The sequence below is a fragment of the Fundulus heteroclitus genome, chromosome 7, assembly GCF_011125445.2.
Source record: "Fundulus heteroclitus isolate FHET01 chromosome 7, MU-UCD_Fhet_4.1, whole genome shotgun sequence".
Classification (NCBI taxonomy): domain Eukaryota; kingdom Metazoa; phylum Chordata; class Actinopteri; order Cyprinodontiformes; family Fundulidae; genus Fundulus; species Fundulus heteroclitus.
The window spans coordinates 37,519,792-37,545,419 of NC_046367.1; the positions used below are offsets into that span (position 1 = coordinate 37,519,792).

The 25,628-nt window shown below is 39.4% G+C and overlaps 1 protein-coding gene across 4 annotated transcripts in view; it reads right to left on the reverse strand.

Moving 5' to 3' along the window:
- epb41l5 (erythrocyte membrane protein band 4.1 like 5) overlaps nucleotides 1–25,628 on the reverse strand; it is a 55,699-nt gene that overhangs the window by 13,087 nt on the left and 16,984 nt on the right. For all 4 annotated transcript variants that reach the window (XM_021308639.2, XM_012882575.3, XM_012882574.3 and 1 more), the window contains exons 4-16: nucleotides 24,684–24,726; nucleotides 24,493–24,571; nucleotides 22,680–22,724; nucleotides 21,410–21,462; nucleotides 16,852–16,972; nucleotides 16,597–16,684; nucleotides 16,414–16,502; nucleotides 16,243–16,312; nucleotides 12,600–12,769; nucleotides 11,923–12,029; nucleotides 9,938–9,956; nucleotides 9,383–9,428; nucleotides 8,598–8,716 (exon numbers count right to left, since the gene is read on the reverse strand). In XM_021308639.2, the coding sequence (XP_021164314.2) occupies nucleotides 8,598–8,716; nucleotides 9,383–9,428; nucleotides 9,938–9,956; nucleotides 11,923–12,029; nucleotides 12,600–12,769; nucleotides 16,243–16,312; nucleotides 16,414–16,502; nucleotides 16,597–16,684; nucleotides 16,852–16,972; nucleotides 21,410–21,462; nucleotides 22,680–22,724; nucleotides 24,493–24,571; nucleotides 24,684–24,726 (1,049 nt within the window). The remainder of the gene's footprint in view (nucleotides 1–8,597; nucleotides 8,717–9,382; nucleotides 9,429–9,937; nucleotides 9,957–11,922; nucleotides 12,030–12,599; nucleotides 12,770–16,242; nucleotides 16,313–16,413; nucleotides 16,503–16,596; nucleotides 16,685–16,851; nucleotides 16,973–21,409; nucleotides 21,463–22,679; nucleotides 22,725–24,492; nucleotides 24,572–24,683; nucleotides 24,727–25,628) is intronic.

The following is a 25,628-nucleotide window of genomic DNA, read 5'->3' on the forward strand; positions in this document are numbered from 1 at the left end:
AAGGAACCAGAGTCGCTGTGTGGATAAAAACATTCAAGGCAAGCAAGAACTGCTGTGGGGGGCAAAAAAATATGAAGCAATATTCTCTGAATTATCCCAGCTTGAATCAAACCTTTTGAAACACAGATTTTGTTACTGGCATCTACCTCATATTTCTGCTGCCTGAGGATGAAACTTAACTCAAACTATGAAGCGTATTACTGTGCACTGCCCAGAGAGGAGCGGGGTTAAAGGATAACAAACATAGAATACAAATATTCCCAAATCAGACGGACTACAATCCATGTAGAAAACTAGTAATGAACAGTGAAGATGGTTATTTCACAAAAAGGGGAAAAAATGTAAGTTATGAAGAAAAACATAAAGTGTCTTGCAAAAAACATCTCCACCCCTTAAACTTCTTTACATTTTGTCATGTGACAACCACCAACAAACTCATTTCACTGGGATGTTATGTAGAAATCAAACAATAAGTGTTTTTTTTTTTATATTTTTGCCAGTAAAAACCGACAAGGGGTGGCTTGCATTTGTCTCCCTCCCATTTTTGCTCTGACACGTTTAAATAAAATCTAGGGCAACCAAATGCCTTTAAAGCTCAACAGCTCAAGCGAGGAACATCTGTTCACAGGACACCTACTAGCTGTAGACGCCACATATCTGCCCTTAAAAACTATAGTTGGTAATCCTGTTCAGAAACACTTTGTTACACTGGGTAAAATGATCCTTCCATTCTGAAAGTAGTTAATACATCATGTAGTCAGAAAAAAAAAAGGTTAAAAACAAAAATTATTCTCTGTGGAAGCTGCAGGCCTGTACAAACTCTGACCAATCACTGCTCTTTGGTGCAAAGAGCAGTGATTGGTCAGAGTTTTGTTCCTGCTCTCACCCCCTCTATCCCCTCAAGTTCCACCAGTATCTCCTTATCTTTTGGTTGTCCCTCATGGTAATCATTCTGATGTGCTTACATAATGCAGATGTGCGTCCACGTCCCTTGATAGTTTCCACTTACATACTGTGCATGCACACTTCCAGTAAGGTGACCAGATTTCTCAAATGAAAACCAGGGACGGGTCACCCTAACATCTAGTGTTTATGTATCCGGTTAGCTTAGCAGTTAGCCGTTCATTGTAGCTCCTCTGCTCTCGCTGTACTTTGAACATGGCTGAAAGTAGAAAGAAGCAAACTGCGTTCATGTTTATGAGAAGTGGAAGGTCTCAGTTGAAAGAAAAAAGACCAGAGTGGACTTGAGAGACTTTTTTCACCCTAAAGAACAAAAGAGCGGGTAAGACAGTCTTGCGCATGCGAAGTTATTAAAAAAAAATAGTTGGGGAGACTTCCCCTTTAATGGAAGAGTGAGAAAAAAAAAAAAAAAAAAAAAAAAAAAGTTTTCATGTTGCCATAAGAAGTGCGGTTTTAAGTCTGCAAGCCATACGACAAAAAGGTCAAAAGAAACAGAAAAAACTGAGGTGTGGCCTCAAGACCCCATGTATGGAGGCCTCAGTCCTCAACACAGCTGTCACCGGTTCGAGTCCCAACCCAGAAATCTTTGCCTTCCCTCCTCACCTATTTCCTGTCTGGCAACTGGCACATATATAAAAATAATAAAAGAGACCAAAACTGATTTCTTTGGGCCTATATTCAAAATATGTGTGGCAGACAACTAACACTGTACATCTACCTAAATACATAACATTGGCTGTGAAACATGGTGGTGGCAGCAACAGGCTGTGTGGCTGCACTGCAAAAAGGAAACTAAAAGTAAGTGAAATTTTCTTGAAATCATTGTATTTTTCCTTGATTTGAGCAGCTAAATAAGAATACTTGCCAATGGAATAAGATTGTTGTACTTAAAATAGGAACAATTCGTCTCTACAATAAGATAATTAGATTTCCTGCACTTGAAATAAGACGATGGAGATGAAGTGTTCCTATTTTAAGTGCAACAATCTTATTCCATTGGCAAATAGTCTTATTTAGCTGCTCAAATCAAGGAAAAATACATGGATTTCAAGAAAATTTCACTTACTTTTACTTTCCTTTTTGCAGTGTGGAGGTTCACCTCACACCTGGAGGACGACTCTAACCAAACAGCAGGAGGCACAATGAAATGCTTGAGATTTAAGCAAATTCTAATGTCCCAGCCAAAGTCCAGACCGAAATCCAACTAAGAAGAGGAGAGACTTGGAAATTGAGCTTTACAGATGCTCTCCATTCAGTCTGAGACCATCGTTTTTGTAAAAAGGAATGGGCAAATTCCCGACTCTAGATGTGCAAAGCTGAAAGAGACCTGCAGAATCTTGCAGCTATAGCTGCAGTGAAAGTTTGACCTGAAAAGAATTTACCTCAGGGGGCTGAATACAAATCCATGTTACACTTCAGCTTTTTATTTGTAGAAACTTGAAAACCATGCATCCTTTTCTTTTCACCTTACAGTTGAGCGCTACTAAAAACACTGATGCTTGTGAAATAAGAAAATCCCCAAAAAGTTCAGGTAGTATGAGTATCTTTGCAAGGCACTGTTCACATGCTGACATCTTACTTTCTGAAGCTAAGAAAAGGCAAAGAAACAATTTAAAAAGATGACATAAAACTGCAATCCTTGTATTAATTGAAAAATAAAGAAACAATAAACAGAGGGAATTGTTTTTAGAAAGTTACACAAACATCTGTTTCCAAACTTTTATTCTTGGAAATTATTTTAAAGCAGTTTAGACAGATACAAAATTGATCGCAGTCATGTAAACATGCTAATAGCTAACATAATTAAATCACCTTCATTAGTTACCTTGTGCAACAAAGAATCAGTGGGCCATCAAACATGCAACAAACTCCTTACATATAACCGTTTTTCACTGTGTGAGCACTACTAAGGTTTTTTTTATGAATAAGCTGCACTAATACAAGACAATCTCTATTTACTTATGATTCAGTAGAATAAATATATATCGCATTGTGGCAGAAGTTGGATGAGAAGGCACTTAAAATCTTAGAAGTCTGCACGTCGTCCAGGCTCAACACCGCAGGCAGAGACAGGCAGCCGACTTCAAGCAGAAGATAAAAAAAACCAAAAAAACATCTTCCTGCATTTCTATCAGTCAGGATACGGACCTGATTGAGACTTTCTGGAATGTAACTCTGACAGAGGGAATGTGGCTCTGTTCCTGCGTTCAGACAAACCTTTGTGCAGATGAGAACTAGTTAATGCCCTCTTATCCGACTCCCTTTTATAACAAACAGATGCAGGAAATGTTAGCACAGATTAAAAATTGCTAAATTATTTAAGAGGAAAACATTGTCTGGGACAAAAGGCCCAACAAACTACTGTAGCTTGTGTTTTACTATAAAATAAAAAAGCTGTGAAATAAAAAGATGGTCTTATCATCGAGTTGTGAGTGAAAGGATATTCCTGAGCCTCACACTGATACCATTTGACTGCAGCAGGATCATTTCATCGTGAGGAGCGGAGGGAAGGTCAAGGAAATGAAAGAAGGAAGCGTTTGGAGGGCAGGAGTGGAAAGACAACAGAAAGGGAAAAAGACAGAGTGGCTTTAAACTGCCACATGTCTGATGATTAGAGAAAAGAGGGATGAGAGACTGAGAAGCTGATCCAGGGAGAAAAGTCTGTGTTTTATTCCATCAGTCTCACCAAGCAGGTCCCTTCATAAATACCAGCAACTTTTCTTAAAGGGAAAGTCACTCATCTCTTAATCGGCAACAGAGTCAGGAGGACACAGAGCGAGAGTGTCGTCAGGCGGCCACGTGCGTCCAGCTCCTTGTATTGGGTTTTGATGAGAGGGGGCCAGGAAGGATGGATGGATGTGTGGCTGGAAGGATGAACGGAGGGAGATGGAGACCTGATGAAACACGTGGAAAAAGGCGATGAAGGACAAGGGAGCAAACAGGAGGAGAAAATAAAAAATAGCCGTGGAGGGGGGACTGTGCTCTGAGAGGTTGGAGACACAAGACAAATCAGGAAGAGGGAAAATGAGCGTGTGTGAGGCAGCTTGTAAATTTATTTGATGATTATTTCTCCCCTTAAATTTAACATTAAGGAATGCTCCATTACGTAAGTATGAAAAGACTGAGTTGGCTTTGTGAGAAATCCTGACTGCTGTGCTCTCAGGGGTTAGAAAAGTGACAATTTAATGTACTTTTTTTTTTTTTTTTTACATTTCAGTGTGAGTGAGCAGGGCTAACACTGCTCTAGCCAAGATTATTACATTATTATAACAATCACTAATCCAACATTGGAGTCCATGTTTGAATTATTTGATGGTGCACTGCAAAGAAGCATTTAATAACTGAAAACAAATGCTGAAATTATCATGAGATTGTCATTGGTCAGTTTCCCCCTAATCAGATATTTAAAATATTTAAATATAAAAAAAAAAAAAAAAACCCTCTGTCTTAACTGAAATGAATAACTCCTACTTTTTAAGATTTGTAAATGCATCAGAAAACAAAATGTTTGGCGCATTTTAACTAGAGTTTAGTCAAAAATCAGATTAAAAGTTGGGAACACATGCTGTGATGCATAAATAATAAATAAACGTGGGCAAAACATTTCAAATACTTTTTAGTGCGAGTCAAACACAACCTTCTTTACCAACCAGAAGCTTGTTCATTTTTTTTAATGTACGTTTTCTTCCATTTAATTTAAAGCCGCAAAATATATTGCATCACAATCGTTGCAGTTTAAACGTGTCCAATATTTCAATCACAATAAATGTAGGTATATCATGTCAAAAAGTGCATTGACAGCAGCGCAGTTCATTTAAAAAAATAAAATAAATAAAAAGTCAACTCTATGAGACCAACAAGGACATGCAGCGTCCTGAATCCAACTTTATTTGGGATTTTCAGGAGCTTAGCAAGTCCCAAATATTAGCTATACAGCTAATTATGGCTCCAAATTGGAGAAACATTTGTTAGAAAGGAAATCTAAGGTTAACAATATAAGGTTTAACATAATCATCACTGATATTAAATCTATTTTTCTAACTACACAACACTAAATGCCTCTGCTGTAGCGGACTCAGTATGTTTGGTACTGGTTTATCTTGTTGGATCAGGACAAATATGCAGCTTCAGGTTTTACTTTTCAGATATTTTTTCCTCCATGGGAACCACTGCTGCGGTATGTTTATCATGACGCGTCACAGCTGTGGTGATTGAGTTTAATACGTACAATACAAAGAACAACAAAAAGCCAGAAGCCTTTATTCATTACAGCTCTAGGAGTTGAGAAGAGTACATTTAATTTAAAATTATCGCGGTCAAACGACCACTGATGACTGATTTGTTCAACCATAAATTCATATCTGCATCTTAAAAGTCATAAGATAAATCTGGATAAACTCTTAGCCCGTTATTTGGAACCAGTAAGCGTCTAATAAACGTTTGTTAACTCTGTAAACTCAGGTGACAATAAGCACACTTGATAAAATGGCCAGATTCGGGGATTTTCTTTTCTTTTTTGCAATATTAAGATTGGATGTTTTATGTTTTTTTAAGAACTAACTTCAGAGGAGGTTTAATCAGCTTTGCTGTAGGTCCTGACTTATTTACATCAATCTGCCTCACAGAGTGGAGCTACTGAGTCCCACCCAAGCACAAGACTCATAAGCCGTAGATTTACACCATTTCACAGAATTAAAAAGAGTCGGACAAGATTGATCAAAGTCAGAAAAAACAAGGCACAGCACTGCAAGACAGCTAGAACAGGGAGACAGAAGTAAAAGAGAAATTACTTCTTTAAAGAGCAGAAGTTGTGAAAAAAAATGACGCTGCAGAAGTAACTAAGCTAAATGTGATTAATACTTTAATCAGTCACATTCAGATTTATTTAGAGCAGGTTTGATACGTTTTCACATAGCCGAGAAGAAAAAGGACACACCTACCAAGCAATTTTTCATAAGTAGAGGTGTCAATGTCAGCAGGAAGTGTAATAGGATTACTACCTCATCAACAGGTTCTGCTCGGCTTATCAGGAGAGCAGCTACAGGTGCTGCATTAATAATCACCAACATTATAATTAAAAGCAAAAATGAAGCAATGTTGGGAACGGTAATAAAGATTAAAACATGTTAGTCTTTTATAACGGTCACTTCGGTGACGTCCTGCTCACCTCAACGGAGTCGGTGGTTAACGTAATCAATGCTGTGCTCATCTCTAAATCACCCATTTATATAGAGAACACACTGAATCCTTTATATATCAAGTCTGCGCCTATAAAGCCTTTTAAGCTGTTTTAAATCTATATTTTTAGCTGTCCAGCAGCTGACTGTAGGCTCTGCCTGAACATAGACAAGTAAATCTCAAATTAAAATATCGCATAAAACGTTAAATATTCTTTGTTATTCATTTCAGAAAGGTGGTTTTCATCATCTGTAAACCCCAATCATGAAAATTACAAGAAATTAAGGCTTAATTTCCCTTTATGTGTAAAAAAAAAAAAAAAAATCGGTTCTTGCCGCCATGATACAGTCACGGTAAGAGGACCATATACCATGTCAGTCCTAGCATTTTAGAAACTTTTCCAGACTCTAAAATTATTTACTTTCAACTTAAATTGCAACAAGTACAATTTAGTGTTTTATTTTATATTGCACAAAGAAGCCAACATTGGAAGTTAGCAAAAATATTAAGCTTAATCAAAACTAGATCAGGGTTTTACCCACCAGGCTAAGCGTCGTCTGTTTATTTTATATGCCTTGATGTTTGAGAGAAACATAAAACGGTGAGTAAAGGTCCCGTCCGTGAGAAAACCTCTGGGTCGGAGTAGCTAACACGCTAGCTGTTATTAGCTCACTATGTTGTGCCCCCCCCTCCCATTTTCTGGAGGAAACCCTGTAGACCCATAACAATTACATGAAAATAACAACAATACCAGTGTAATTTCTTTTTATGATAACATACGTCTTCATTTAGAATATGTTGGGAGTATATTCCCTCACTGAAAAACAGCGACACGTTTAGATCAGTCCTATAATTGTTCATTAGAAGATCCATACAAAACAAAAGAGAATTTCTTTATTTATTGTTTTTATTCCCCCACTACCGGTTTCTGTATTTTGGTTTAGTTATTAGTTTGCTTTAAGCACAGCATTATTGTGATATCCAGCTCAACAATGTTTGGCATAATGTGTAAATATGAAATTTTACACATTATGAAATTGTATCATGTAAAAAAAAAAATATGCATAAATCTGTCAAAGGAAACCATTACAAAAAATATTATGGATTTTTCCCTTTGGGTGGGTTGACTGGAGATCTGTTGATGTGTATAATTGAAGACTTTGTAAGAAAGACATTTTAGTAAAGGATTGCAGAGGAGCGGGCAGACAGGAAGCACAGGACATTAAAGGACTGAAGAAACTACAATGTAGAAAATACCAAAGCCTCCAATAGAACAGACAAGAAGCTGAAATCAAACCCCATCCCTGATTCAAGCCACCGAAAAAAAAAAAAAACATGATCCCAGCAGAGCGTCCCAAATCATCACAATTTCCTCCACCAATCAGGTTATTTCATGCTGATTCAAAAGGTGGACAAACAACAAATCAGCGTGGACCGTTGTTTGTCCACGGCAGGAAAACATTTGTCCAAAGCCATAAAAGCAGGACGCCCACCACTGCGCAGCGTCTGATTGGTTAAAGCCAGAGCCCAGCCTCAGAGTTTGGTTGTACCTACCGGCCTGCTTCCCGATCAATTTATCCTCAGTACATGTAAATACTGGAACACACAAGGGAACAATGTAGGTTTATGACAATTAATGTCACTTATATGCATATGCATGGGATTCTTTACACCAATAAAAATGGTCAAACCTTGTTTAAAGCCTGTGACAGGAAAAAAAAAGTGCATCCAGAGTAAAAAGAGGCAGCAAATGAGCATTAAGGCAAAAATACCACAGTTCATATGGACAATAAATGTGTCCCAATGTATAAATTAATGCATTAAAAATCCAAAAGTGAAGAATAAGATGAAAACTTGATCGTGTACAGGATGAAAAAATATTAAACTAGTATTTTTTATAAGCTGACAAACACATTGTATTTAAACAAGACTCATTGCAGCATTGATCAGCCTGAATGCCACATGAAGCACATGTAAAAGTGCAACACCAAAATAAATCCTTATGCAATGACGACATGCGTGTGATGTTGCGCTCACTAGAAAAACCTTCTGCAACTTGAAGCTGCCACAGTGTGGCCAAGTAGCTTAATAGTTTAAAATAAAAAAAACTAAACAAAATGCACCCCACCATCCACTTTCTCCGCCTTTGCTCTTTCCTTCTTCCGTCCTTTCACTGCTCACAACAACACAGGGTCAGCAGATTAAGTCCTGCTAAGCCACTCACGTGGCATTAGACCATGAAAAACACACCTAGCTATCTGTCCAACTCGATCAGCTCCCAGCGGGGCCAACAGCTGACCCAACCCCGATCTGGCTTTGTTTTCATCATTAGTGAGCAACTGACAGCTTTAAGATGCAAAATTCAAATACTTACTTAGCCATGTTCCCTGCACCTATATATACAGGGGATCTAATAACAAATTAGTTTTAAAGACCCAACAGACTCTCAGCGTACTAACCCTCGTTTTTCTCCTCCGGGACTTCTGGGTAACGCCTCGATTTCCACTGGTCCACAGGTTGAAGCTGCTACGGGGCTCACCACAGGCATGCCGGACCAGACCCCTCTGCCTGGAGAGGCCTGAAACAAGAAGCAAAGCAACAAACAACAACTGAGAACAGCAACGCAAACTTAAAGTGCAGGGATTCAAAATAAATAACGTAACCTGACAGGAACTGAGAAACGAGAAAACATTTAGGATTCAGGATTAGGGCTTTACGATTTTGTACAAAAATCTAAATTGCAATTTATTTCAACCATAATTGCGATTTAATTTCCACTTTTCTCTGCATTAACCGCAAGTAACAAAAATGGCCTGAATATAAAGATGTTTGAAAGCAAAAACTATTTAAAACAACAAATTTAACAAGTTTTTATCAATCAGAATATTATTACTCAAGAGAATGAAACAAGTCTATGTATTAAACAGTTTAACCGGTAATTAATGCTGTGGTGAGATTCCTGAAAGTTTTCTGGTAAAAAAAAAAAAAAGAAGTATTGATTATGTAAACTCTAAAACAATACAATTAGATTATCTCACTGCTGCACTTCAAACACACTTTAAACAAATTACCGACACCTAAAGGAGACACCTAAGTCTGATCTGTTAATTGTTACGTTGCCAAAAATTGCAGATCGCTGCATTTTTAAATTATTTTAATTATTATTATTTTGCAAATGTCCAGCCCCATTCAAGATGTGAGCTTGTTGCTCCACTCTCCTGACAGAAACCCTTCAGCTGCTCACCTTGTTTTCTTTGCTGGAGCTCACGCCGTTGCCTGAAGAAAGACCCCTGAGAGAAGAGAGACAAAAAGGGACTCCGAATAAACAGACAGCAGAGCAACACTAAAGGCTGACTTACATTTCAGTGAAAACCATCAAGAAAAGCTCTGAAGCACATTGCATTTTTCATCAAAGCTAGCCCTTAAATAAATCTATGTAACAAAGACTAGCTAGGTCTTCTGAGAGCATTTCTTTATGTTGCACCACTCACCTGCAAACTGTTAGAAACTAATTTGCAGAGCAATTTATTGTTTTATGACTGAACTGATACAAGAACCCAAATAAAAACAGATCAAAGCCAAACGTTTATGACTAAAAGCAACAAAATGGATCTAGATGCATTAAGTTTATGAACCACAACAACCCCCTCACACAAACGCAGCCCTTTATAAAAAATAAAAAAAATAAAAAAATTAAAAAAACAGCAAGAACCAGCATCCAACTCCATTGTGTCCACAAGCAGAAAACCAGAGTGCATACAACTAAGAGCTTAAACAAATAAAGGTTATCTGCACTTACTCTGGGAGGTTGAATTGTCCTGTAAAACACAAACGGTAGATTGTGAGAGTTGAAGATTTCAATCTCTATAAAGCACTCAAAAAGATTCAGAAAAATTAAACGTAAAATATTAACTCTGTAAATCACTCATTTCTGCTCAACTACATACAGGAAAAAGCAAAGATATGTTTTAAGAACCTATTTAATAATAACGATGCAATGCAGCTGAGACAACACTTAAAAATGTCCCTCTCCTTTTCTAAGGCAGCCTGAAGTGACCCAATTCTGATTTTTTTACCCATATGGATCTGATCTTTTCATGATAGTCTGAACAACACATCTGATTTTTTTCAGATGCGACCCGGGCCACTTGGATATGTGGTCCTGATTCTGATACGTATCTAATCTTTTCTAATGCGAATTGAGCATTAAGGCCTGTAGTGTGAATGTAGCCTAGATCAAAGACCGTGTAGCACAACCGGCTCGGTCGCCTCTTTAGCTGCGGCTCCTAATAACATGATGACACGACAGGCTAATCTCACTCAGCTGGTCAACCAAACAGAAAGGACGAGAGAACAGGCGGCTCAAGATAGTCACGTGTGTTGGTCTCCATCAGCAAAACCACGGTCACAAGTAAATAATTAGCTAAACACGCTGCCGTCTACAGTCAGAGCAATAAAAAAAACCGCAGCTGTGACAAACAAGAGAGGACAGACCTTCGGTTTTATGGCCCGGTATCAGAACTCGTCCTTGAAAATTACAAAGTGCCTGTTTGATCTTGTTAAAAAAAACTGCCAGCAAATAACTTTGAGCAGTGCAGGTTGTGAGAAAGGCCCAAACAATGCTAGTCAGCGCTTTAACGAGTGACTTCTGAGTCCCGAGGGTCAATTACGGATATCTGGCAGGAGAGGAAGTTCCAGATGTGTGGACCAGAACGGCTGGACGCTCTACGCCCTGCGGCGCTGAGACGGCTGGAAGGGAAGGAGAGCAGGACGGGGGAGGGGGAAGGAGATCAGACCATGAAGGAACTTTGATATCTACTCTTGATTTACCCGGAAGCCAGCGCAGCTACTGGATGACAGGAGGGGTGTGGTGGAAAGAAGGAGCTGTGGTGATAACCCAGGCTGCTGAGTTTTGAACCATATGAAGCTTATAAAGAGTTTATGAGGAAGACCAAAAGAGTTGGAGTTAGATTAATCAAGGCGAGAGATGACAGGGCTGTGAAGTAGGACAGAAGAATATGCAGGACAGTGATATTACTGACGATAGAGGCTGTCAAAGATGACACCCAAACACTTATGAAACAGAAGAGCTGTTGATAAACTGTACATTTGGGACAAGCAAGAAGGATTTCTATGATTTTTAGAATAAAAAAATTAAAAAATTTAGAAAGAATATGGGCTAGTTTTAATTGCATAACCACTTTGCTTTGTTTAGGTAGTTAATCTCGGCCTGCGCTGGCGTCTGACCTCTGAAAATGAAAACATGAAAGAAGATGAGCTGCAGAAGAAATGACCCTAACCAAACAAGGAAAGAAACATTGTGATAGATTAATCAATGCGAGAGGTGACAGGGCTGTGAACTAGGACAGAAGTGTTGGAAGGGGCTGGGGAGGGGGGGTTATGTTGTAAAGGTGAAAATATGCACCCAACGACACCCAAACACTTAACCTGAGGAGGGGGAAACAGAAGAGCTGTTCATAAACTGTACATTTGGGACCAGCAAGAACGATTTCTGTGATTTTTAGAATAACAAAAAAGACATTTAGAAAGAATATGGGCTAGTTTTAGTTGCTAGCATGACGTTTTAGATTGTGAAGACTGTAGGAAACTGGTTTATACAGCTTCAATCTAATTATTTTTCCTGTAATAGAACATTTTGAGGGATTGAAGCAGATTAAGCTAGCCTCCAACTTTCTGAAATGACTAAGCTGTAATGTTAGCCAACCATAGATAATTATGCCTGCCCATGCGGCATCTGTGTGATTTTCTCTTTGTTTACATCACCTCTGTTCTGCATGGTTCTTCTGGAGTAACGCCGACTGGGTCTCCTCTCAAATGAGGTCGACCGCCTGGCTTTACTCGACTTGGTCGTCTGGTACTCCGTCTTCCCGCTGGTCAGAAAAACAAAAAGTTAGTTTTTATCTCCGCGGCTCCCAACAACTTGAGCCTACGGTGGATTTTCACTTTCACTCCAGGGGACTATCAGAGCAACGACCCCCGCTGAACTCTGCAGCCATCCAGGCGATAACCTTTTTCTAACAACAAAACCCTGCGACCCCCTGTGTTAAATCAACACTACCACCGAAGCTTATCTCGCAGGATAACGTTTAAACACACAGAGGGGAGCAGGCTGGCTTCTGCAGGACGTCGACATGTAGCACCAGTTTAAGTACGCATGGATGGTAAAATGATGTAATAAATATTAGGATTATGCACGATTATTTAAAGCATTTTCTTGTTTTGATCTTGAGCAGTGCTAAACATAATGGACCGTAGAGAAAATACAACCAAAGTAAAAGAGCTTTAGATACCAGCACTGCTAAAAGAAAGGTTCAACTAAATGTTTTCATTGTGTCCGTTTTGATTTTTTTGGAGCAATCCAACAGTTTTTAGGCGTTGTTCAAAAAAAAGAAAAAACAAATTTGAAGCTCATTCCTGCGTTTAACCGGTGCATTTCTTACCTGTATCTGAAGCGTGAGCCCATACGTATGAAGGCAGAGCGCGGCGGGTTTTTCTGGACCGGCGCTCTGAGCCTGAAGAAGGCGTGGTGCTCCACTGCACACTTCCACAGATGCTTACAGGCTTTGGGGTGGTCCATCCTGAAGACAAAGGTGTGCTCCTGCTCTTTTCCCTGGAAAGGGGTTCAATTCGCTTGATTAGAAAACACAGTGTTGCCAATAAGAAGCCTTTATTGACTCAAAATGTTGCAGTATAAGTTCATATGAAAATTAAAAGGAGATGTCGTTGTTCCCCCTTTGGAGCTCCTCTCAGTAAACGTTCCTAACAGAGCACTTTGCTCACAGACTGCAGGTTTATTGGTGGTTCCTAGAGTCTCTAAAAGTAGAACGGGAGGCAGATCTGTTAGTTTTCAGAACCAGCTCCCAGGTTTAGACCATGAGGTAGACACCCTGTCTCCTTTTAAGACCAGACTTTGGTCTTTTCTTTTTGATAAAGTTAATAGTTAAGAGTGGTTTAAGGTTATCCTGATCCAGCTCTGTGAGAAAGTGGTCAGTTTGCTTTCCAGCAGCCTAAGCCTGTGTTTTTACTGACCTCATCTCCTGCTCTTCTCTTTACACTATATTATCAAACGTACTTCCTCACCCATCCATTATTGGAATCAGGTGTGGAACTGTGATAGGATGCCACCTGTGCAACAAATCCAGTTGTAAAATGTCCTCGCTCCTAAATCTTCTGCAGTGAACTGTCAGCTGTATTATAAGAAAATGGAAATGTTTGGGAACGATATCACTGGGAACGAGTCAATCACTACGTGGCCTTCAGATTAGCTCTAGAACAACGCAGAGAGCTTCATGGAATGGGTTTCCATGGTCGAGCAGCTGCATCCAAGCCATACATCACCAAAGTCCAATGCTTCCAACTTTGTGGGAACAGTGTGGATCTGGCCCCTTCCTCTTCCAACATGGCTGTCCCTCAGAGTACAAAGCAAGGCCCATAAAGACATGGATGGCAGAGTCTGGTGTGGATGAACTTGACTGGCCTGCACAGAGTCCTGACCTCAAATGAATAGACCAGCTTTGGGATAAATTAGAGCGGAGACTGAGAGCACGACCGTATCGTCCAACATCAGTGTGTGACCTCATAAATGGGCTTCTGGAAGATTGGTCAAAAGTTCCCATAAACACTCCTAAACCTTGTGGACAGCCTTCCCAGAAGAGTTGAAGCTGTTCTGGTAGCAAGGGGTGGACCGATGTCATATTGACCCCCTATGAATTAGGAATGGGATGTCATTTAAACTCCTTTGTGAGTCAAGGAAGGTGAGCGAATACTTTAGGCAATATAGTGTTCAATTCAAAATGCTAACTACAAAAGAAAGAACTGCCCTTTGCAATTATACCTGATTTTACAATTACCTGATTCCAATTATAAGAACAAAGGGCAGCGTTTTCATGACAATGATGTTCAGATTTTAGACGGGGAGAACAGATGGACTGGAAGAGGGGCGAAAGAAGCCATCTTGGTCAAAAGAGAAAAGCCGTCACTAAACAGAGGGGGAGGATTGAGTGTTTACAGCTCGGTCCTCCAACACGTTCCACAGAGATTACGTCAACATCTCATCATGATTCAGGTGACCAAGTACTCCACTCACACCAGGCAATAGATTCTAACGACCCAGGACAGTGACGGGTGGGTCAGTGATTTGCATCTGACTGAGAATCCTCCATGTCTTTAAAAACAGCAGCGCTCCAGCTGCAGGTTGCTCAGTGCGAGTCTCCAGAATAGATCAAGACTCCTGGAAAGGTGTTGAAACGCTTTCAGGTAAAACTGAACCAAAGTCTGGTTGCCTCCGATTTAAGCCTGTTTGCTGACCATATACTGTAGTACTCTGAAGTAAATATTAGTGTTTTGTGCCCATTAAATATATAGAATATTTCTTCTGATCAACCGTATTGTGATTTTATCTGTAAGTACAGCCAGTAGCCTTCTGTTTCCAATTGTGTCTCTGAAATGTTTGTCCGTTTTCTTGCCGTCTCGTCTCTACGTCGCAGAAATAACTTCCACATTTCGTGCCTTTGGTATGAACCCGCTGAACAAAGGGTTAAGACCAACAACGGCAGCAAAGGGGTGAAGTGGGATCCAGTCACCAACTCGGACAGAAATCACAAGATGCATTTCAGAGCAGGAATGCTGACTCGTCATGTTTAGAGATTTGACCACAATAAAAACTGAATCTGTGAAGCAGCAGACACGGATTGACTAATATTCTTGGAAAGCAATAGAGTTTGATAGAAATGTTCCAGTTTACTTTAGTTTTAGCATTGTAATAGTCAGCGTAATAATCTTAGTGCATGCACTCCGTCTTTGATATCTAGAGCTGACCAGTTGAACATTGAACTGATTTGCTGCTAGAGAGATTTGCTCATCAGTTTAATAGAAATATAGCAGGTTTTTAATATGAAATTGAGCTTCTGTGTGAAGTGTCTATGTATGACGGTGTGTGTGTGTGTGTGTGTGTGTGTGTGTGTGTGTGTGTGTGTGTGTGACAGAGAGGGGAGGGGTGCATACCAGAGATACCAGAGGGGGCAGGTTTCTTTATTAACCTCACTCAAAGATCCCCTGGACGGACACAAAAAGACTCTTTGTCTCCATTTTACAGTATTATTACAGTACCGCCATCACAGCGTTACATTTTCTAAGACTCTTCAACAACATCTACAGAAAATAAAACGGGAGAAATAATCTGCTTGGTCAAAATGTTACGATTTGTCCCAAATTACTCAATGCTTTCTAGATTATTGCAAAACACAAAATTAAATCAGGTCAGTTTTGTTCCAGTTGCACGGCTTTTGTGTCTAGAGCACAAAATATGTTAAATAAATTACAAATGTTACTACATCATCCCCTTTCTGGAGTCAAACCCAGCTTATGAGCTTTTCCACTAGAGGAACCGGGGATTTTTCTGGGACCGTCTTGACCACCTTGGGTTTTCATTGCATTTACCAGGTTAAAAACAGATTACCAGCGAAGACTCTGCCATCAGAAAGAAGGCAGCGTTACAAACCTTCTCTGCCTTTAAAGAGATAATAATCTGAGAGTAAATACTTCCATTTGATCACAAGATTGTGGCTAGACCTGGATTTTAATCCCAACCTTCTCTTGTTTTAAAGGTGAGCAATTCAGATTCAAATTGGAAAAAAACAAAACTTTAAACGTTTTTATAGTTAACCTTTTACACAGAGTTTGTAGGGACTCAGATATATGTTCCACAGTATACTTCTGAGGCAAATTTCCATTGATTGTGCTTTAATTGCTAAAAATAATGGCTTTTGATCGTCTAATAGTGTCTCTCATCAGTCACTGGCTTCGACCTGTAAAATAATTGCTGCTGTGGGAAGAGTTAGCAGTTAACCCGGTTTAGGACTCCACAGTGGACACTGGGGAAAAAGCAAACGAACGGTCCTGGAAACGACGTTTCAGGTCCTATCGTACACGGCTTGTGTGACTGGAAAAACAAACGGTGCAGTAATATCCACCATAGAGTATTTTTGGTAATTAATTTCACTATGAAACATGATTGGTGTGTGGATAGTTGTGCCTTTAACATCCTGTCATCTAGTAAACATTGGCATGTGAGCTTTGGTTCACCTGGTCGTCGTCCTCCACCACCACGAGCGTCAGTTTGCTCTTCTTGAAATCCAGACGGGTTATCTTGGGCCTACGAGGAAGAAAAAAACTAATTAGATGAGATTTAGGACTTGCAGGAAGAAGAAACGAGTAAAACTAAAGTAAAACTTTTTTCATGATAGTCAAACATGCCAGAAGAAGAGTCCGATCTTGGTTTGGCCTTCAAACACCAGAACTCCAGTGGGTGTTAAACCCAGACTGTACTCGTTACCGTCTCTTGCCTACAGGGCAGAGACAGAAGATCATTGACTATCATGTTCGTCTCCACGTTTCCTCTCGTTCATCATCAAACAAGCCACGTCGTTTTTTTTTTACCTTGACCATATGCATGTCCACCCCGTACATTTCTAACCACTTTGCTTTGTTTAGGTAGTTAATCTCAGCCTGCGCTGGTGTCTGACCTCTGAAAATGAAAACATGAAAGAAGATGAGCTGCAGAAGAAATGACCCAAACCCAACAAGGAAAGAAACATTGTGGAATTAACAGCGTTAGGAACACAGAACGAGGAAGATTTGACCCTGAAATGTTTACTGGTGCCTTTCTCTAATAAAGTCTAGGTCAGGTAATACCTGCACTCCTTCCATGCATTATAGACAGCGAGCTCCATATCCTCCGTCTGCTCTGGACTGAAGCGAAACTCTGACACCAGGTCCAGATTGTGTTCCAGTGGGTCACAGTCGCCTAATTCAGCTGGAACAAAAGAGACAAACACTTGTGAGTTTTAATGAGATACTTATCATCTGTTTACCACAAATCATACCAAGGAAACCACCATGAACTCTTCTTACACGGATAAAGCAGAAATTTATCGAACAACAATTGACTAGTGAAGTCACTTTATTTTTTAAGTACATTTAAAACAACTTCAATAACTTAACTGCTGCACTCAGTATAAAATCAGCAGAAACTTAAACAATTACACAAGATACATGAGTTGAATAAATTATATATGAACAGAACTGAGTTTTATAAAAGAAAAGACTTAAAGCAATAAGTAACCAGGTCATCACTGCCCCACGTATTTCTAACTCAAGTTCACCACCAAGTCGAAGCTGCATTTTTATTTCAGTTTTAAGGCTGAGGTTCACTATGATGTTGAGCTGCAGTTTCAAAAATACACAAAAAAGCACTTTTATACCATTCCTTAAAGAAGCAATAAGAGACATTTGACCACTAGGTGGTGCTTCAGCGCTGTCTGTAGACCAAAACAAGATGTCTGACTGGCCACGCCTCTCTGTACCTTCACTATATTTGCTTACCTGACTCCGCCAGATAGATTTGCTCCGCATATCCATCTGGAAACCTTCCGTTGAAGTAATTTTGGGAAGGGGTGAAAATACTGGTTAGCTGATTGGCCTATGTTGGTGATAGACGGGCCAAATGAACCAATCAGATTCGTCGTCGCTCTGTTACGAGCGACGACGAAAACACAACCACAAGCCAAGCTACTCTTGCTGCTGCAGGTAAAGGCTCGTTAGCTCAGCAAAGAAATACTCTGTAATTCCGATAAAACTTGCTCGATAGCCACGCTAACGCTAGTTTCATCGGCTGAAACCGCCATGTTCTTTAGACTGAACTGTCGCGCTTCCCGTTGCGTCACACCTCAACCCGCCTCAAAGCCAACGCTGATTGGACGTTCGTTTGGTGAACAGCTCCAAATTTTCTTTAACGGAGAGTAGCCAGACTGATCTGCGAGTGAAACCTCGAAAGCTCGCGAGATCAGGATGGTCTCACGCGGCTATATATTTGCCACCCGGCCCTCCTTTCCTTTCTCATGCGTCGCCTCCTATGCGCATTTTTGTAAAGGATGAAAACAGCATCACCTTTCAGAGGAACATGTCTAGTGAAGAAGTAACTCATAATTTTAAAATGCTGTTAGCAAGAGAACATTTTAATCTGCTGGGGGGCTTTCCCCCATGTTGCTCCAACACTGAACAGTTTTCTGTCACTATCCTACATATGTAAATTAGAAAATAACTTCATCAACTTAATTATTTTTGCACTTGAAAAAAAATATAATTTGCTCTTCATTACACTCAAGAAAACAAATAATTAACTGAACTTAAAGTCCAAAACTAACATCAAAATACCTGAGGTAAAATCTACAGACCCCAGGTTCCTTCTCTCCTGTCGTAAATGGCAGCCTTCAACGTACAGTGGAAAGCTACAGGACAAGGAAATTTGTTCTGTTCTTTCCACAATTGACTTTATTTTTCCCCCCAGAAATGTACTTAAAGGAGAATGTCTAAAGTAATTCTCTTTATTAATAGTTACAAGATTAAAATAAACCAAATTGTTATATCATTGTTATTTTACTAATGAACCTACCTTTTGGTTATCTGCAGATTATTTTGTAATAAACCAGCAAACCAGTCATTCTGTAAAATATTCCCTCTAAATTCAGACTAAATTTCATCAGTATCATACGGTCCAATATAAATTTGCGATAGAGTTTTAACTCATGCATTGATAATGATGTTTAGTTCCTGACACCTATCTGGACTCTTCTGTCCACCGACAGAGCTGCTATCAGTTTAACTACATTTTCTAAAGGTCTACTCAACAAATTCAGCAAAAAAAGTCTTGTGTAAACGTTCATCTAAGCGTTCATCTCCCTCTTCTGGGGATCTTTGCACAGGGAGATCCATCCACCCTGCGTTGAGTTGCCTTGTTCATAAAAATCGGCTCATTAGACGTGACTCTTGGAGCTCTAATTCATTATTTATGGATAACTCTGACTTTCCATGCAGACCTAACGCGGCTCATGAGCGTCTACAGGAGCCAGAGAACATCTTCCACAGGTCTGTTAAAGGTTTCCAGATTAAAAATGTAAAGCAAAGTGACTGAAGGAAACCATTTCAGTAATGTAAAGAGCACCTGAGTAAAAAGGACTTTAATATCTTGACTGGTGCTTTTAAAGTGAAACACACTGATCAAACGGCAAATTTAACACTCATTCAAACTCGCGGCCCTGGCGGTCCACTGAGGGGAAGAACAGAAAAAGGGCAGAAGAAGAAAAGAAAATAATAAAAGACTGACTGGGGGGGGGGGCAGAGAAGTAGTTGGATTAGGGGGCCCCTGAAGAGGAGTGAACACTAATGAGCTGGCACCTAACCCAAAACTGGTTATGTATGTGTACGCACGTCCATCCAAGAGTTTGTGCACGCAACATCATTCCATAGATGTCTCTGGCCATTCTGACCTTCTTAAAGTGCCTCTGAAATAACTGGAATGACTTTTACAGGTAGAGGCTGCTTTTAATTAAGGAAGGAATTTGACAAAAGGTGCCTGAGTTCAAGGAACCTCATAAAAATAAAGCACTGGAAAACGCTCACGTCACGTGTAGAGATTATAGCTTTTATATTATTTTTGTCAGGTGTCATCTCAATGAGAACGAAACTTTACTGAAATAACCAAGACCTAAACACCTGGGAGGGCCAAACATTGACAATCCAGCTTCTTTTTTTTTTTTTTTACCTTTTAGGCTCTGGCACGTTCGGCAAATTAATAATTCTAACAACAAAAGGTCAGATTTTGATTTTTTTTCCATAAATATAATTAAAAACTACGATCAATATGGCTTTTCTTAATTTCAACTATTTAAACATTTAAAGTTTAACTTGCCCCCATGTGAAAGCATGTTTCCGCCAACAGAAACATTTGAAAAACTCCATGAAAGCAGGCGTGGATACGCAGGAACGGGAGGGGATGTGTTCAGGATGCAGAGCAGCTGCTAGCTTGATTTTCCATATTGAATCATGGGGAGTGAGCAGATTTATGCTGGTAGTGACACCACGCTTTGGTCTTATGAAGTGGAAGATTTTTCACCCCCCATCGTTGAGGGAGGCTCTATGGAGCCAAGCAGTTTGATCCACTGGATCAAGGCGCTGACTAAGCGAAGCCCAAAGCAGGCGCTGCAGACAGGATCGGTCAGTGTATATTTATTGTATTTATTCTTGCTTTTATTCATGATTGATTGATGTGACATGAAGCAGGGTTGCTCTAGAGAGGGAAGATCACAAACGTCCAGCCCAAAACCAACTTCACCTCGGTCTCACACCAGCCTCTTCCCGGCTGCCTCAAGACACCAACGGCAGAACGATTGGTTGCTTTCTCGTAAATTCGCCAACAACACATAAAAAGATGGTAGATCTGTTTAAAGACGCTTTTTAGAAGAAGAAAAAGTCACTAGAGGGTTTGAAAAGGGCAACAGTGCTCGCTACGGAGGCACAAGATGGAGGGAGCTGTGTTTTTGCTTTTTAAGGCTGACCTGCTTTTATACCACTCAGCGACAGAGCTGCCGACATCACAGCCTCAGAATTACGCCACAGAAACAGAAAACAATGTTAATTAGAAATTCACTGCAAGACCACGTTTAACCCGAGGAGGGCGCCACACTGACGGTTTTAGACCCAAAAGTAGGATTTCAACAAATACGCACTATTTATTTTTATCAAAATACTGACCAGGTTATGTAGACAGTACTATAAGAACACCATGTTATCAGTTTACTGGCCCAAAAAAAAAAGTTGATTTGGGGGAGAGTTACCCTTTAAAGTTGGGCTGTAAGCTGCTGCAAAGAAGCTAAAAGTAAAAATAAGAGACATTTTCCTTGATTGAAAAGTGTAGAGACTAAAGGCATAAAATCTGACTCAGTTTGTCTTTGAGCATTTATACATAAAAGGAATGTATTTGATGTGTTTCCCAATAAAGTGACTGTATGACAAGCCTAAACATTTTGTCCTCTGTTTAATCATAGACAAAACTTTGTGATCGTTTACAGCATCTAACGTTTTACTAAGGCTTCACGTTAACAGAAACATGATTTAATTGTGATACCATTGCTGAAAATTGACGCACATCGCAACATCTGAGCTTTGGTGTCTCGGCCACAAAACATAGAAATCAGGCGTCAGCATTAAAGAAAGTCAGGATCCATTTAAAAGGCCAAATGTATTATAAATATGCACAGGATGAATGCATAACACTTGAAATATAATAATATCCTTACTATTACATTCAAGCAGTCTTCTGCAATTGAAGTAACATACACAGTAATCAAAGTTTTATTATAACCTGTAAACTAAATGTAAATTTGAAAATGAGCACAATCTTTGCTTTACTCACCCTGTAAAGAGAAGGCAGCCAACTCCACCGCCGTGTCAAATGGACATTCAAGCCTAAAAACACAAATATAGGAAGGGTTTACTGGGAAGCTCCTGTATTTCATATTTTAATTAAGTTAAAATGCTGATTTGTGAGACACCCAAACCATACGTGTCAAAATAAAGCAGTGAGCCACAAAGATCTCCTCAGCTTTACTTTCTGAAATTATGCAAACTTATACGCAAATCTGTTTATTGTAAGGACAACAGAACTACGAGGAACTCACGACACAATAAGACCAAATGTATTTTCCTCATTTACAGTCACATCGAGGACAGACTTTAGGTTCTTTATTAGCTGTCGATCATTTCGGAAAGTGAAACCAACATAGATTTAATTACAGACTGAAATAAATCATGCCTTTATTTCTTGGAGTTTTGATGATTCTGGCTGACAGATAATGAAAACCCAGCGTTAATACAAATAAGACGCTTGTAGGCCTTGTGTGAAGGATTATTCTGTGCATAATTCCTCTTGGTGCTCTGACTCCAGCCTCAGTCCTCTCCTTGTGAAGTTCCCCTAAATTCTTGGAATGAGTTTTACTCAACAATCCTTTCATGGCTGAAGTTTTCTCTGGTGTTGTTGCACCTATTCTCACCACCCAGAGCGTTTTTAGCCATGGCTCTCTGTGGCTTAGCCTCCTTGTAGACGGAGTCATGTGACTTTCTTCTGGACATCTGTCCAGTCAGCAGTTTTCTCCATGATTGTGTCGCCTACTGACCCAGACTGAGACCATTTACAGGCCCTTTGAGTCAATTAGCTCATTATGACATCACGAGTTTACAACGTTCCACTTTTTTACAATAGTCCAATTTTCTGAGAGCAAGAATTCTGGCCATAATTAATAAAAGGACAAGTTATAAGAGCTTGAAATATTTTACTATATGTAACAAATCAATATATGAGCTTCGCTTTCTGCAATGAGTAGCAAGCATAGAACTTTTTCATTAACTTCAAATTTTTGAGATGTACAAACTGAAAAAAAACATGACATTACTGTCTTGTTTCCTAATTTAAAGAAGATCAATTCAAGTTGAATTATTACTTTATTTGTTTATCTGTTCTTGTCTGCTGAACCATTGGGGTTAGAGGCTCATCATGAATGTGCAGAACAACAATGAGAGCCACTGAGTAGCACGAGCCACCACTAAATGTTCTTTAATATAACATTCTAAATTAATTTCATTCTTTGCTGTATTGCGAATAATACAAAAATAAAAAGATCACATACTTGCCGCTGAGGATGTCTTGCTTCAGCTGCAACACAAAAAGGTATCTGAAAGAAAACAATGAGCGGTTAGACACAGAGGTAGATGGTCTAAACAAAGGCATCGGGTCTGATTATGGTAACAACAACTTTAACTGGGAATTTAAAACTTAAAATTTAAGGATGTTTTGTGTTCGGATAAAGAACTTCTAGTACAATCAGTCTAAGACACAAGTAAGAGTTACTGTGATCCCTGACAGATCTGTTGACCTCTTTTTCTGAACCAAGGATTTACTAACAAAAGGAAATAAGACAGTAAATGAACTGTTTATATTTAAAATATCGATCAACTTTGCCCTATAAAATGCTACATTTATGTTTGGTGGGATTGACAGATAAAATAAACACAATGAATGAAATAATGTTATGTTGGAAATATAACAGACATGGAAAATTGACATAATCTCCTGCCTGTGAGGTATAACATGAACCTTTGTTGTCAACATCCTGTTCCAAGCAGGATAATATGTTATAATCTATGGCATCAAAGGCTGCTAATAAACCATAAAACGACTAAAATGGCACTACTCTTGGTGTCTACAGTTAAAAGAATATCATTAAAATCATTAAAACAAAGTGTCTCAGCTCTGTGTGAGATTTAAAAGCAAGATTCCTTACTCCAGAGATAGGAGGAAAAGTAACAAGGAAAAGGAAAGGGTACAACTAAGGACACGTGGAAGGACAGAAGGAATAAGGGAGGTAGGATGGAAGGACAGAGGGTAAGAAGGAAATAAAAAAGGTGGGAACGAAAATAGGGCACAAAAAATAAGGGAATAAAGAAAGATGGCCAAACATTTAGACAGTGGAATTTAGAATTAAAGCCTGAAAATATTACATAATACATTTTTTTCCACACTCTAATTTTCTTTGTTCTATAGTTACCCAGACCTGAAAAATCCCGAATTTTACAAAACGTACGGAAACCCTTTGATCCATGTCGACCATATGAAAGATTTACACCTGACCTGATAGACAGGTTGTCAAGATGGTGAAAGGTGGGGAGGAAATAATTGATTTGAAACTAAGAATATATTACTAAAATAATTTTTCTGTTAGCTTAACCTTTGCCATTATATAAAAAAAAAAATTCAGCAGAACAAGCAATTTGTGCATTTTTCTAAGGTATAAATCAGTTTAAGTTGGGTTTAGACTGACATAGTCTGTACAAACTAAGAAACTACAGCATTGACTATTATATAACTCTTCCTTCCTGAGAGCTAACAAAGTTGTGTACCGCCCTAGAAGTATAAATCACTGAAGGAATGTATTTGTTGGCTTAGTCGTCCATCATTCCGTCGTTTTCGTCTTATCCCAGATAAACTTCCAGGTTCCAGATTCTCCAGGGAAGCCCAGACTTCCTTCTAAGCGCCACTGCTCTGCTCACTCTGGGTGACGTTAAAGCAGCTTAGAAGGCAGGTAACCCCTGAGTCTGCTCTGGCGCCTCCTCTCAGTGGGATGGGCATCACAAACCTACATGCTGAGGAGGCATGCCTGAAGCCCATCAGCTGATACTTATTTGATGAATTTATGTCACAGAGCTCTTTAATTAACCTCCAAAGCTGTAATCTGACCAACCTACAGAGGACGCTCATTTTAGCACCTATCTGGCATGTTTCTTCCCAAGTCTAATCATCATGGTGACGGGCAAGGATGAAGAAAAAGTGGTTTAAATGTGAGTTCTGCCTTTCTGCATCAAGACAGACTGATTTTTTTTTTTCTGTGATCCAGGTCCCACAGCTTTACCTACGGAGGCTCTGAGCTGCTGCCCTTGGCTTACCTGGTGAGTTCTTCATGCAGGTTGTTCGGTTCTGAAGAGTAGAACTTGACTCTCATGTGAAGGCAGTACGGTGGGCCAACTAAATTAAAAGCACGGCAAATTGTTAGCCTCGTAACTGTCCTGAATACGTTTATAACAGTGGAATGACTGGAAAGTGGTTATATTACCAAGAATGGTACTGAAAAACTTACTTTTGACTTGCTTTTTGATACTTTTTGTGACGTCGAGCCAATGCTAAAACAGAAAAGAGGGCAATTAAAATGGGAATTAAAATAAAAACATATATATATTTAGGGTAAACAAGTCCAAAAGGTTCCAACAACTATGAAGGTCCGGCCGCAGCATGAGGAATATTTTAAAGACATTTCTGTATTATGACAGTTTATGACAAGTCTGAGCTTTTCTGGTTCCTCGATTGTAGTTTTCACAGGATACTGGAACCCAAACCCCTATCATAACCGTAAAGAAGACTGACATAACGCCCCTGATCCCAGCGAAATTCAAGGACTAAAGTTAAAAGCTTGGTTTGTACCAGAGAACTAACCAATTTAAATGAGCTCTACCAAGAAGAACTGGCAAGCATCAGAACAAAAGTTTGTCCAAAACGTGTTGATGGGAACAAACGTTATGTGGTATCGCAACAAAATGTCAACTTTTCTCTGCAACTTTTACTTAAATATCATTGGGGTGTGGTGTATGTAAATATTTGACCCTCTATGTCTTATGTATCCATGTGTTGATAAATGAAAATCCACAAATTCAAACTTCCGCACCAAATTCTTGTTTCTAAAACTTGTTTTCTGATTAACAAATTCAGTCTGGGTATCACAGCTGAACTGATTTAAAAGGCCAACATGAATGTGAGAGGATAATGACTATTGACCTGTTCATTATCAGAAATTAATGGAGGACGCTGAGGCGTGAACCGTCCAACGCTGCTTCCGCTAAGTCCAGTCTTTTCTGATAATGGACAGCTCAAAAGGTCATTATCCCGCTTATACCATCAATTATTAACACTTTAAGGTTTTTTTCACTTTTAAAATTGTCAATTTTTCACAAAAAGCGGCTGAGGGAACCATTTAATATCTCTCGTTATGACATGTTGCCAAGCTAACCAGCATCAACGGTCCTGCCCT